Below are 13,374 nucleotides of genomic sequence, written 5' to 3'. Positions count from 1 at the left end.
TTTTTTGTCTTTCTCTACATCCTTCTATCCCTTGAAGGTTTGTCAGGAATTGTACAGCAATCCTACGGGAAAAAAAAACAAAAACAAAATCATCTATCACAAGACAAGATAGTAGTATCAATACAACTTCTCGTCATTATCTCATCCTAAAAAACGAGGATTATTTAGATAGATCATTATAAAATCGATCATCATCTCTCTTTCCTCAAGTTTGTTAGATATCGCATAGAATATAATTGATAGTACTTGGAACATCAAGACCACTATCGTTTTCATATAACGTCATCTGGATTTGTGAGTTCGTACACGCTACTTGTTTCAAATGAACGACTCAAAATTTTGCTAATGATCTCACATCAGCTACATCACATTGAGTTATCCTTGTGTCAATAATAATCCTTTTTGTAAAAGTCCCTTATTTATCGACTTTTCCAAATTCGTTTTCTTCAAACGTACATAACTTGCTTAATTACTTAAAGATCTCATACCTTTTTAGGAATCTTTGAAAACTTTAGATTTTCAAGGATTTAACCGAAAAGATAAAAAAGGAGATCGAATTATCATCGTCAATGAGCAAAACTACACCACAAAACTCACAACCAGTAGGCAAAGCCTCAGCGTCAAATTCCTCTTCTTCTTCAGCTTGGTCTCGTGGACCACCAACTGCTAGTCCAGTTCAATCAAATCCACCTTCAGGAAGTAATACACCTTCTTTACCAAATGGAGTAACTAATGGAAACGGAAACGGACCAAATCCAGTTCCAATAGCTGGTAATGGTGGTCATAGTAGGAAAAGCAGTATGCTAGTTGGAGGAGGAATGGACATAAAACGAGGTATGTAATGCGATCAATTAAATCCCATTCACCAATCGATCGTCAAATTCCAAATTTGAACTCATCTAACATCTTACACAGGTAACATAGCTTTCGGAACTGTCGATCATCCTAACCCCATGCTTTCATCTTCCCCTGCCGCACCATCAACTACTGGTGGTCACCTTTCAGATGCGGTCAAGTCCTTCGGTTCGATTGATGCTGAAGCTTCAAACGATCCCAACGCAGTGAAGACTAGAAGAATGAGTTCGTTAGGTCCTTCCGCTTCCACCAGTCCTGTTCCAGGAGCAGCGCCACCCAAGAAGAACCCCGACTTACATTCTCTTTTTGCTGGAAAACCACATTCATCTCAACAATCAATTACATCAGCCATGTCTCCTCAACCCCAAAACGCTTTACCACCGAGCCATGATAGAAGACAATCAATGGGTCAATCAGGTTATCAACCTGGTTCAAACGGTCTTCCCAACTCACCATACACAGGCACTCCTCACCTTCGTCCCCCTGGTGGAGGTCTACCCAATCAGCAACGATCCCCTGTACTCAACCAAGCTATCCCACCTAACCAATACAACCCTTCTGCCCCTGCTCATGTTCAACAAGGTTTCAGACCACCCCAACAAGGTGGTATGCCTCCCCAGCAATCTCCTGTTAGACCTAACGGAGTAGGGCCTCAAGGTATTCCCAGACCTGGAATGATGATGGGTCCAGGCGGTATGGGAGCATATGGTATGCATCCTGGTCCTCAAGGTCCGGGTTATCCAATGATGCAATACCCTCAGCAAAACTACTACGTAAGTCGCATTTTTGGCTGATTATTCTTGATTGAGAGAGTCTAAACTGATATCCCATTGCTCGCAGCAACAGGGCTACAACCCGTACGAGCAACAGCAATATAGCCAACAATGGGCTCCTCAGCAACATCCTCAAAATCAGCAATATAACAATGTCGGATATAACCCTGCACAACAACAAGCTGCGATGTCTCCCCGAGCTGCTCAAGGGCAACTTTCCAACTCACAATCACCTATGCCACCTTCTGCTACTCTCCCCGGAAGCGGTGGTGCAAGCCCAGCTCCTACTCCTCCCACAAGACCTCCATCCCTTATGAGTGGTCACCAACCAACACCTTCGAGCGCATCGGCCGCTTCCATCCCCGTCACCCCACAAAGACCAATGCCTCCTACGTTCTCCCCTTCAGCTGCCCTCAGTCCTTCGGTATCTGGCTTCCCTCCTCATTTGTCTGGATCTGCTGCTACTTTTACCCCAAGAAAAACTACCGCCGCTATCAAGATATCTCGACCAGATGGTTCTGCTGTCGACTTGAAGGACATTCAAGAAGCCTCCAAAGTAGCCAAGGTATCTCCAACGCCACCTAGCGCTGGTACACCCGAAATCCCTGCTGAAGCTCCTGCGCCTGAAGCACCGAAGAAAAAACCTGCATTACCGGTGATCGTCAGAATAGAATCAGAGGATCAAAAGAAAGCTCGTCTAGCAGAGGAAGCTGCGAAGGAGAAACTCAAGTTGATGGAAGAACAAGAGGAGAAGGAGAGGCAGGAACGAAAGGAGAAGAAGGCCAAGGAGGAGGAGGAAAAGAAGGTCAAGGAAGCGGCTGAAAAGGTGAGTAGTCGTGTTCTGAGTTGTGGGTCCCAGTACATAGCAAGTTCGCTGATCGGAATCATCCAGGCCGAGAAGGAGAAGTTGGAAGCCGAGAACAAGGCGAAAGCTGAAGCTGAGGCGGAGAAAAAGAAGCTTGAAGAAGCATTTGCTACTGAACAAGCTGCAGCAGAGAAAGCTGCTGCTGAAAAGGAAGCTAGTGCCAAGGCCATCCGAGAACACTCTGAAAAGGCTGAACAAGAAAAGGCTGCCGCTCACGCTGCCGCGCAAGAAGCTAGAGAGAAAGCCGACGAGCAACGACGAGCTCTCGTGACACCTGTTGCATCCGTTCCATCATCTCCACTCGCATCACCAGCCCTTAGTGCTGGTCTTCCCGCCAAACCAGTTGCCGCTATCAACGGTGCTGCGTCTGCCACTCGAAGACCACCTCCTTCCGCCCTCGATCTCAAACCCTCCTCTCCTTCTATGGGTGGTGATGAATCACCCAGTGCAGCTCAATCAGCACTTAACACTGCCAAACCCATCGAAGATATCGCCTCTATTGTTTACCCGGGTGCAACCAAGTCACCCCAACCTCAACTCAATGTCGGTGCCGAACCTGGAAAATTCAGATACGACCGAGATTTCTTGATGCAATTCATGGGTGTATGTCGAGAGAAGCCTGAGAGCTTACCTCCACTCGAAGAGATCGGGCTTGAGGCCGATGCTTCTAGCGGTTTCGGTGGTCGAGGTGCTAGGGGTGGGCGAAATTCCACAGGCCCTCAAAGCCGAGGTGCCAGCGGTGTACCAACTGGACTGGGTATTGGTGGCATCAACAGACCTTCTTTCCCCGGTCAAGGTATGGGTTCTTTCGGTATGGGTCAATTCGGATCTGGTTCTGGTTCTCTCCGAGGTACCACCAGTGAACAACGGTACCAAGCTACCCTTCGAGCTGGATCAATGGGTCGATCACCTTCTCAAGGTGGTCCAGGTGGTCTTCCTGGTATGTCTGGTCTTCCATCAATGGGTCCATCGACATCCCGATCAGGTGCTTCCCGAGGCTCCCAACGTGGTACCAAACGAGCTCCTCAAGCAAACTTATCGCAGGAACCTGCACCTCCGCCATTGCAAATATCCGGTAACGCTTGGACAAGAACTCGACTTGGGGGTGATGACGAAGGATCGCCCGCATTCATCGAAAGAAAGGTCAAGTCATTGCTCAACAAGCTTACTGAAGAGAAATTCGATGGTATCTCCAAACAAATACTGGAATGGGCCAACAAATCTGAAAATGAAACTAATGGTATGACGCTGAAATTGGTCATCAAGCTCATTTTCGAGAAAGCTACCGATGAGGCACACTGGTCAGCTATGTATGCTAAATTGTGTAGATTGTTGATGGTACAACTCAACCCTGCTGTAACCGAAGTGCTCGAAGGAAAGCCAACATCTGGAGGTACTTTGTTCAGAAAATACTTGTTAGGTCGATGTCAAATGGATTTCGAAGCTGGCTGGAAAGCGCGAGAAGACACAGCTGTAGCTGCTGCTGCCAAGTCTGAAGAAGACAAGGAGCGATTAGCTAAACAGAAGCAGGCAGAAGAGGCCGCTGAAAAGAAAGAGGGCGAACCTGAAGCTGAACCCGAAGCAGTCTTGATGTCCGATGAGTACTATGCCGCACAAAAGGCTAAACGAAGAGGATTAGGTTTAGTTCAACTTATTGGTGAATTGTATAAACTTGAAATGGTTTCCAAGGGTGTCATTAGACAATGTTTGATTAGATTGTTGGGTAATGTCACGGATCCCGATGAAGAGGATATCGAGTCGACCTGTAAATTACTTACCACCATTGGTGAAGCTTATGATCAAGCTGCGCCTGATAACATGAACACTGTATTCGAGAGATTACAACAAGTCGTTAACAGCGAGTCTATCTCATCACGTATCAAGTTCATGATCATGGTAAGTAATCTTCCAGCTGTCGTTTCGATTTCGGTGTGCTAACAACGCGGCCTTTGAACAGGACATCATGGACTTGAGAAAGGCTAAATGGAGATCGAGAAACAAGCAAGCTGGAGTCATGACAATCGCTGAGATCCATCAACAAGCTGCCGAAGAAAAAGCCGCTGCCGCCGCTCAAGCATCGCAAGGATCGATATCTCGAGGCGGATCTCGAGCTGGTAGATCAAGAGATGGACCTCAACCTGGAGAGTGGCAATCTGTCTCGGCCAACCCTCGAGCCGGTCTCGGTCGACCAGCCGATTTCTCCAACATTGGTCGAAATATCTCTTCCACCGGCATGCCTTCGGCACCGACTTTCGGTCCATCCAGTGTGTTCGCTAGAAAGGGTAAAGCTGGAGCCGCTGGATCAGTCACTCCTCCTTTATCTCGACAACCTTCTTCCGCCAATATGTTCTCTGCTCTTAACGATGCCGCCGAAGCTCCTGTCGAAGGCCGACGAGGAAGTGCAGACGCAACCGGTGAAGCTGCTCCTCAAAGGAGGAAACTTCAGTTAGCGCCTCGAACCAAACCATTACCGGGTGATGGAGAAGGGGAAGGTGAGGATGCTGAGGAGGGCGAAGTTGAAGATGAGGAAGAGGAAGAGGAGGACGAAACTCCTGCTGAGGAAGCACCCAAAGAATTGACTGAACAAGGTGCTAAGTTGAAGATAGCCTCAGACATGAAGGAATTGTGGGGAGAGAAAGATCAAGGTGGTTCAAGGGATCCTGAAGATATTTCGGAATACTTCAAGGGATTACCTGAATCCAGAAGACACTTACTCGCTGAAAGGTTACTTGAAGATGTATTCAGAATTGCCAAGGAGAAAGACGCCAAGGTTGTTGCCAGAGGTTGGAAGGTTGCTTTGGAAGCTGGAAATGTTACGACCGAGGTTTTGAGAACTGCGTGAGTATTCGGCCTCCGAGGTTATGGACGTTTTCCAATACTGATCACGATTTCTCCTTTCGCAGCGTCGAGGCACGAATGCCTTCGCTAGATGATGATTCATTGGATTTCCCATCGGCTTACAAGGCGATTGTATTCCTCATCAAACCGTTATCGCTTTCTGATGAAGAAATTGGCGCGTTGGGAGACAAGATTGACGTATACGGCGAACCAAGGATAACGCCCAAGCAGAAATTCGAAAAAGCTATCAATCAAGTGGCTGAAGAGGAATCTTCTGCTTAAACTCGGTTATCCACATTATCTTTACACTGCATAGCAACGTCGTGATACGATATCTCTCATCCTTCCCATGGCATAGAATCAAAACTCCGGGTTGTCATAGAATAGTCAAGATCACCTCCTTCCGGATAGTATCTTGGCATCAATAAGCTTCATAAGATCTCATATTTCTTCCTCTCTTAAAAGCATATATAGTTTTGGAGATATCTTTCATTTTAATTTGGTTTCATGTCTTCTTAGTTATACCCCACATTTACTTATCTCTTATCCTATTGAGAAAAGCGACAGACAGCTTTTCATAGATTATCATGTAATGTTATCCCTTTATAGTATCTTATATTATGCTTATCGCCTACTTCCTGGGGAGGATAGTAGGTGGTACCTTGTGAATATGGGTAATTTGTGGATGCATCTTTTTGATATTTGCTTTTTGTTCGGTTATAGCAGAAAAGTGGAGGTCTGCTTGAACATGCCCAAGGTGCCGAATGATTTATACCTTGTTCGGATGATTATTGTTTAACTCTCATTTGTAACTAGTGGAAACGGTATATAAACAATTCGTTGAGGGACAAAATGAGCACATCGAATCTTACACCAGATCAAGCTCAAGCATTATGGTCTGCTGGTGGTTTTTTGATATTTTCAGGATTAGAAGAAGGTAGTGAATTTGGTATTGATGGAAGGTAAATCTATCAAATCTTTCCTTTTTTTTTCATTTTTGTCTTTTTCACTTCGATATACCACAAAATTACAAAGCTGAAAAATAGTTACTAATATATAGTATATAATAAAATAGCTATAATGTAATTCGTAAATTTAGTGGAGTAAAATTTATACCTCCTGGTTTACATTTAATCACTTGGTCATCATCATCATCTTCTTCTTCTTCTTATTCAAACGAAAATGCAGGTCCAAGTGGAAATTCAATTAGACAAGGATATTTAAAATATTTTAAACCTAAAGAAAGGGTTATTATTCGATATGATCATCAATTGGAAAATGCAAGTATAATTGAAGAAATCATTTCTGATGATAAATTGAAAGGATTAGATAAAGAAATGGCTTCTTACCCTTTTGATATTCTTGAAAAGTGGAAATCACTCACAAATCAAATTGATGAACAAGTCATCTCTGAGGTTTGTGGAACGAATGGAAGGTTCTTAGATGGATTAATTGGTGTTGAAGGAGAAGAAGAAGATTCAATAGAATATAAGAAGAACAAACTAAACAAGGAGGATGAAGAGAATAATCAATCTTCAGATGTTATTGAAGAAAAGGAAAAATTGAATTTTGCTCGATTTAACTTGAAAAAAAGTTGGAGAAAAGGTGCAATTGGTGAAGAAGTAACTAAATTTTCTAAAGATAAAAGTTGGTTACTTGGAGATGTAATAAAAAGACAATTTGGAAATAGTAAGTGTATATATAATTTATTTATAATCTCTAAGTCAATTATACAGAAATTACTTATGACTTATTACTTCTTTTTGTAGATCCTATTAAATTGATTAGTCAATTACAATTATCTTTTATTCTTTTATTAAATTTATCATCTTATTCAAGTTTATTAGTTTATAAAAGATTATTAAATTTATTATGTCAATCATCTAATTTTTTATCAGATCCAACATCTTATTTAAATAATAATAATAATAATAATAATAATAATAATAATAATAATATTTTTCAACAAATTTTAGATTTATATAAAAATTTAATTAATACTTTAATTAATCAAATTAATTCAATACCTGATAATACATTTGAAACTGAATTACAAGAATTTGATATTTTTTATTTAAATCAAATTGAATCTTTACGTAGAAATTTAAATGGTGTAAATTGGTTATCAAATGGAATTTCTGAATGGAATGATAAATCCAAAAAGGAATTAGAAATTTCATGGAATAAATTAATAAAAGTTGGAAAAAAATGGAATTGGGAAATTAATGAATTAATTAATTCTACGATTGAATATGGGAATGAAAATGAAGATTATGTCGAATCAGATGAAGAAGATGAAGAAGGTGAATATGCTCCGGTAATTGTAGAAATATAATATGGTAATTTTCTTGTACAACAAAACATTTGTAATGCATAATAGCTATGACATAGATAAACACCCAAGAAAGTAGCTAAAGTAATCCAGGAATCACAGCTTTTCTTTCTTTCGGATAATTGCTAAATTTCTCCTTGTACCATCGGTGTCCTCTCAAAGCTCTTGGTAACATACTTGCTATTTCAGCCAAGACGAACATCCACGCTGGATGAAGTAAGTAAGAAGGCCACCATGTTTTAGCTATCACTTTGACTAAACTTCCTCGTAATCCTGCTTGAAGTCTAAGTTGCGATATTGGTGGGAGGGGAATTAATGGGTTAGATGTAGCTGCTAAGGCATAGAAAGACCATTCAATCCTACATAAAAGATTTGTTAACATACCTTCTCGACATGGATTTATCGCTTGGATGCACCATCTCAAAATACCTGCGAAGCAAAAATCATAACGCTTACCATTCACTCAAGTAATTTGGAAAAGAAACAAATTTGAATAGTCCTCCTCTAGGTATTTTATATCGACCTGCTTTCGGATCATCGTCCTCGGGAAGATGGTGATTGATCAACCTTTCACCAGGCTGTCTTCTAAGGTCATTGAGCATTTCATCGTGATATACTGTAATAGAAGCAAGGGAGGGTCAGCATCATAGTCCAAAAAAAACGGCTAATGCGATTTCGATGAGATCTCGATGGGGAGTCATTTAAGCGCAAAAAAAAAGATGGGTGGGGTCTGATTTTTAGAATTCTCAGGCTATTTAGAATGGGTCACTCACCATTAGCAAAAAATCCCAAAGCCCAACCCCCTACGCCTAACCAGAATTTCCAGCTCACCTCGGCTTGAGGTGGATAGAAAGCTAAGCCCGCTGCTACCAAATATCCGTTACTTTCGGGTTGGTCAGCCCAGCTTACTGCAATGCATGGTTCGTCAATTGAATGACTCACAACAGGTTGAACAGACCCATGGCTAGAGCGACAACAATATGTAAAGATGACCTCCTCGGCGAAAGGATAAGAGGGGAAATGATCGCTCGATGGGCATAATGAGCGAAATATAAGCCCTAACAATTAAATACGATCAGCTTATCCCTTGGCAAATCTGAATACTCTGCCGAAAACGAACTGCTAAGATCCTTGCTGGGTAGTTCAGAGGTGCATGTGCATTTACAAGCAAGGTTGTAGCAAAAGTCATCGGCTAAAGGGTGAAGCGTTATAACATATCTGCTCCAATTCGGAGTAAATTCGACAACATACAGATACCAACTCTGCTGCCGCCCAAGCTATGTTACCTAATGACAACGGTCGGTCAGCATACTCATTGGGCCTATACAGAACGATCAAGAGTCATATGTACATTGAATCTACAAGCTACTCACCGTTAACATTCAGATTCGAAGTTTTGCTTGAAAATCGTCCGAAAGGGGCATCAAGAACATATAGCGTAATCGGCGCATGAAAGGGAAAGAGGTGAAAGGTCAGTAAAGTGGGGAAGAATGACGCTGGAGGAATCATTCTGGTTTCGTGAGCGAGTCAAGATGAAGCATTTAAGTGGTGAAGAAAGGAACAACAAAGGACAGAAATGTTCACAAATTTCAACGATTGTCGATGAAAGTCATACGCGATCATTACCTCGTGGCATTTACCAGGTGGCAACAACCATGTATCCTTTCTTCGTACAATGGAAATCTGGACTTCGCATTAGCAAAATGGACTAGATCAACGCATGACGACATAGCGTCTAGGCCTCGAATGACATGAGCTTCTCCGCTCTTACGCCTTCTCGTCTGAGTTGAGGCCGTCACCTTACAAGTGTGGGTTGATTAGGTTCCCCCGAACATGAATCTATATATCCTGTATGATAGAAAGTCTTCATACTGAACCTATCTTACCACTTCATCTATAAGGTTGATCGTTTTATATATTCGCAGATCTGCTATTTTATAATTTTCGACATCTGCAACGAACTACTTTAACATTTATCATGTCCTCGCAATCGTCCTACTACATCAAAGATCCAACTGTAGTGTCGGAAATTAGGTAGGTTGATTCCACTTCGTCGAACCTTTTCTGTTGGTTATTGCACTCGTATTGATTATCTGGATTGCAGCGATTTGTCACATCCGCAAGGGAAATTATTCCTGAGGCAACCTTCTGAATCGGTTGAATCCGTAGACGAACTCGTGGGACTTCAGATCACTGGCGGCAGTGAGAGGAGGATCCTGTTGCATAAAAGCTTCATGACCAATGCGCTAATCAACGGCGACGCTGGAGCTGTTTCTGCCGTTGTACGCTTACAAGCAATGAGCAATCGAACTTGGAAGTCTGTCACACTCGAAGACGTGAAGGAGCTCGAACAATGCTTCCGCGAGCTGCACCCCAGGTATCCCAGATTTGAACGTGACCTCACCCGTACTCTGGAAGCCATTGGAAGCGCAACTCAGAGCCTAGAATCTGGAGTAGAATACCAGCTTGATTTGAAAGATGTACCCAATATGCAAAAAGCTCCCAATTTCCGACATTTTGTCAGAGGCTGGGGGAATGCCATAGCGTTGCAAGAAGCAATGATAAATTTCAAATCAGTATCCAAGGAAGCTACTTTGACTGAATTGCTAGATACAGTGGATTCAGACAGGAAAGATGTCATAAAGGACCGCCTAAAGGAAGCCTTTAAACAGGTACATGCTTCGGATAGCGATCTCCAGGAGCGTGGTCCGCTGAACGATGCTTATTGGAGGACTAGGGCTTTGAACGTGGGAGTGCATGATTGGAGGAGATGTGGGCTACTAGCATCCGCTGCCATAGGACGGAACCTACGTAAAAATGAGTCGTCCAGCTTAATGTCACCAAAGCTGTCAGCGGAATGCGAAGAGTACACGGAATTTTTGGACGCACCAGATGAAGAGTCCAAAAACCAAGGGCTGGATTTGTTTAGACCGACCGAAAGCTTCGTCTCTAATGACCCTGGATTGAATTCTCTCCTAAATTTATTGGGCAAGCCCACTTCACATGCATGGGAATTATCGCTACCCGAAGATATCAAATCAGATCTTAGAATATCGCTGCGACGAAGCCGGGACCCTGATGTCCTCGGTAGATCAAGGGAAAGAGGTCATGAGCGGCCCAACTTCACTGGAGAGTCTATGGCTTTAGAAGCGGACACCTGCGATCCGTGGGAATGGGCGAGAGACAGACTACGCGCTATACTTCCTGAGATAGACTTTAGCGATACGGGAAAAATGGAGAAATTACTACCACCTAGAGCGCTATGGGCGTATAAGGCTGCTGTAAGGAACGAAGACAGCTTGTCAGGCGGTGATAACTGATCTCGACAGGTGGGTCACGACCGCATAGTGACAATCTATCAACACAATGATTCCTCCTTTTCTCGCTATTTTGGCTACGGACGGATGCCAGCCTGTTTGTAAATTGTACATTGTGTATAAGTATGCAGTGTCAGCTACGACTCGTTCTTCCATAATCCAATCAGTCGTGGATGAATACTATACAGGCTCCTCCCCGGTTGCTACTACATGTGAGAGTTTCTGTGATCCATACGATAGGTGTCATGGTATACAGATAAGCATAGCTCACCATGGAACAGAGAAATGAACTTCTCTTTCCCATCCACCTAGGTGAGGTACAGTCAGGAGGATAACATCATAAAAGGATGTTGATGACGTACAGTAAAGAGGATAACATCATAAAAGGATGTTCATTGCACAGCCCAAGATGACGCGATGAGCTTAAGATCCGTATACTATCTTCTTTATGATCCGAGACAGTTAGTCTCCTTTCAATAGTAGAGAAGACCATACGATTCGCATTCTATGCTACAATTCATATAATAAAAATTGATTTCCCCCTCAGACTGAAGAAAATATCTCATCTTGAAAGAAATATCTCAATCGCTACTTGACAATCCACTTATCTGATAGCTATACTGATCAGAAACATATCAACATGTCCACTTCAGCTACAAGGGCCTCATCGACAGAACCCAGAGGGGTCATATCACAATTTCTAGCGTCCTTCCCTCCTCCTTCAGGATTTGCAGCATCATCAATCGATCGTCAACATTACGAACAGAAGAACATCAATTTCCTCGACGAATATGGACGAGAAAAGTGTGGGCGATGGAGAACATTTGGTGAGATCCTAACGGATGTCGAGTAAGTCGCTCACTCTTTTCTTACTTGACCTCATGGTATTCCCGCTAAACAGTGTTTGACAGGGATATTTGTGATAAAGACAGCAAAACAGTCTTTGTCACTTGGAATAACTCAGAATCCCCCATGGACCCACCCTTGGGCATACAGCTCACTGGGTATCAATCCAGAACGCTCTTACACGGAAGCGTCATGACCGCTGCCAGTGCCAATCATGACTATGGTACAGTCGCTCTCATTGAGGTCTTACGAGCCTTGGACGGGCAATACAAACAACCCGTCACCAAAACTGATATCCAGAGTATGAGATCATCAATGCAGGAAGCCCGCACAGCGTATCCCCAATTTGAAGGAGACATGAAAAGATTGTCGGAAGCCTTGGAACAAGCGACTTCGCTTCAAGAGACTCTGAGAGCCTTCAAGATCGACCTAAGCGCCGTATCGAGTATGCAAAGACCTCCTGCCTTAGTGAAGTTTCTTAAGGATAAGGAGGCCCGCAAGGAGTTGAAAGAAGCGTTAAGGAGTATCGAGGCAAGTGCGAATGCGATTAATCTGAACGATTTAACCGCTCGACTGAATCCTCGATACCAAGACGCAATTAGCCGAAGTCTCGCAACGCTTCTCGATCTGATAAGAGCTGAGGAGAATTCCGTGGCTCAAAGGCGACACAGTTCGGCCGCTTATATCCAGACCGAAGACCAAGATACATTGCGTCTCGACTGGTTGATCAATAAAAGACTATTTAAGGCTGTTTTGCAAAGAGACCTAACAGTTGGAGAAGAAGTCAGTCTAATGTCGCCAAGTTATAAAGCAGAATACCAACAATACATCTTAGGCTCTGAATCTAAGATCATCGAACCATCAGCAAGGGAAAGGTTATGCAGACTGACAGAGCATTATATGATGGACGATCCTGACATGGCTGCCTGTACGAAAAGCTTGGCTCTGCTTCCTGAGACTTGTTCATTGGCTGAGAGACATGGGGTCGTACCTTCGCAGATAAAATCAGAAGTCCGGTCTTTGATTCAAAATCCAGGAGACCATCTGGTATTGGAAGCTTCCAAACGAAGAAGTGACAGCAAAAAAGGATATCGAACAGGGCTAACCATAGCTGAATTTAATGAAACAATAGATCCATGGGTCTTTGCGAAAGGAATTCTTCTGCGAAAATATCCTGAAATTGATCTTACAGATAGAAAGCAAGTGGAGTCACTACTTCCCCCTCGAGCTGTTCAGGCATATCGAGATGCCTCATCGAAAGCGGATTAGGAAACGGTTGAATCAGTACTAGGCCTCTGTCCAGGGTCTCATCGATGTTTTCACCCCATGTTGTTTTTGCTTCAGACGTAATGACAATCTACCTGTAATCTGTGGATATGCAGTCTTCTCTTTATCAGATATATCCAGAGTCGCATAGGACGTGTTTTGCATGAATGAGATTTGCATGATAGGGCAGCTTCCTTCCTGTCTGCGATCTTACTATCCAGCATTAGCCATGCAGTATGATACACGTATGAGCGCAAGGGCCACACATCGCTTCACATCGCT

General features: G+C 43.1%; 5 protein-coding genes across 5 annotated transcripts; 4 read left to right on the top strand and 1 right to left on the bottom strand.

Moving 5' to 3' along the window:
• Positions 1-569: 569 nt before the first annotated feature.
• I206_104061 (uncharacterized protein) lies at positions 570-5,613 on the top strand (the record flags this gene model as incomplete). Its single annotated transcript, XM_019156097.1, has 6 exons — positions 570-834; positions 916-1,628; positions 1,696-2,454; positions 2,521-4,389; positions 4,451-5,331; positions 5,397-5,613. 6 exons carry the CDS (start codon positions 570-572, stop codon positions 5,611-5,613), a joined length of 4,704 nt encoding a protein of 1,567 aa, XP_019011055.1.
• A 570-nt stretch (positions 5,614-6,183) lies between these two features.
• I206_104060 (uncharacterized protein) lies at positions 6,184-7,666 on the top strand (the record flags this gene model as incomplete). Its single annotated transcript, XM_019156098.2, has 3 exons — positions 6,184-6,293; positions 6,407-7,020; positions 7,101-7,666. 3 exons carry the CDS (start codon positions 6,184-6,186, stop codon positions 7,664-7,666), a joined length of 1,290 nt encoding a protein of 429 aa, XP_019011056.2.
• A 76-nt stretch (positions 7,667-7,742) lies between these two features.
• I206_104059 (uncharacterized protein) lies at positions 7,743-9,172 on the bottom strand (the record flags this gene model as incomplete). Its single annotated transcript, XM_019156099.2, has 7 exons — positions 7,743-8,022; positions 8,120-8,279; positions 8,437-8,546; positions 8,606-8,721; positions 8,784-8,855; positions 8,915-8,949; positions 9,037-9,172. 7 exons carry the CDS (start codon positions 9,170-9,172, stop codon positions 7,743-7,745), a joined length of 909 nt encoding a protein of 302 aa, XP_019011057.2.
• Positions 9,173-9,641: 469 nt separating this feature from the next.
• I206_104058 (uncharacterized protein) lies at positions 9,642-10,983 on the top strand (the record flags this gene model as incomplete). The annotated part of the gene is made up of 2 exons (XM_019156100.1): positions 9,642-9,697; positions 9,768-10,983. The coding sequence occupies 2 exons, from the start codon at positions 9,642-9,644 to the stop codon at positions 10,981-10,983; spliced, it is 1,272 nt and encodes a 423-aa protein (XP_019011058.1).
• Positions 10,984-11,620: 637 nt separating this feature from the next.
• On the top strand, positions 11,621-13,095 carry I206_104057 (uncharacterized protein; the record flags this gene model as incomplete). Its single annotated transcript, XM_019156101.1, has 2 exons — positions 11,621-11,829; positions 11,892-13,095. 2 exons carry the CDS (start codon positions 11,621-11,623, stop codon positions 13,093-13,095), a joined length of 1,413 nt encoding a protein of 470 aa, XP_019011059.1.
• Positions 13,096-13,374: the final 279 nt, after the last annotated feature.

This window comes from Kwoniella pini, chromosome 5 (assembly GCF_000512605.2).
Source record: "Kwoniella pini CBS 10737 chromosome 5, complete sequence".
NCBI lineage: Eukaryota > Fungi > Basidiomycota > Tremellomycetes > Tremellales > Cryptococcaceae > Kwoniella > Kwoniella pini.
The sequence above is the reverse complement of the archived record's forward strand: the minus strand, read 5'-3'. Positions and strand labels throughout refer to the sequence as shown.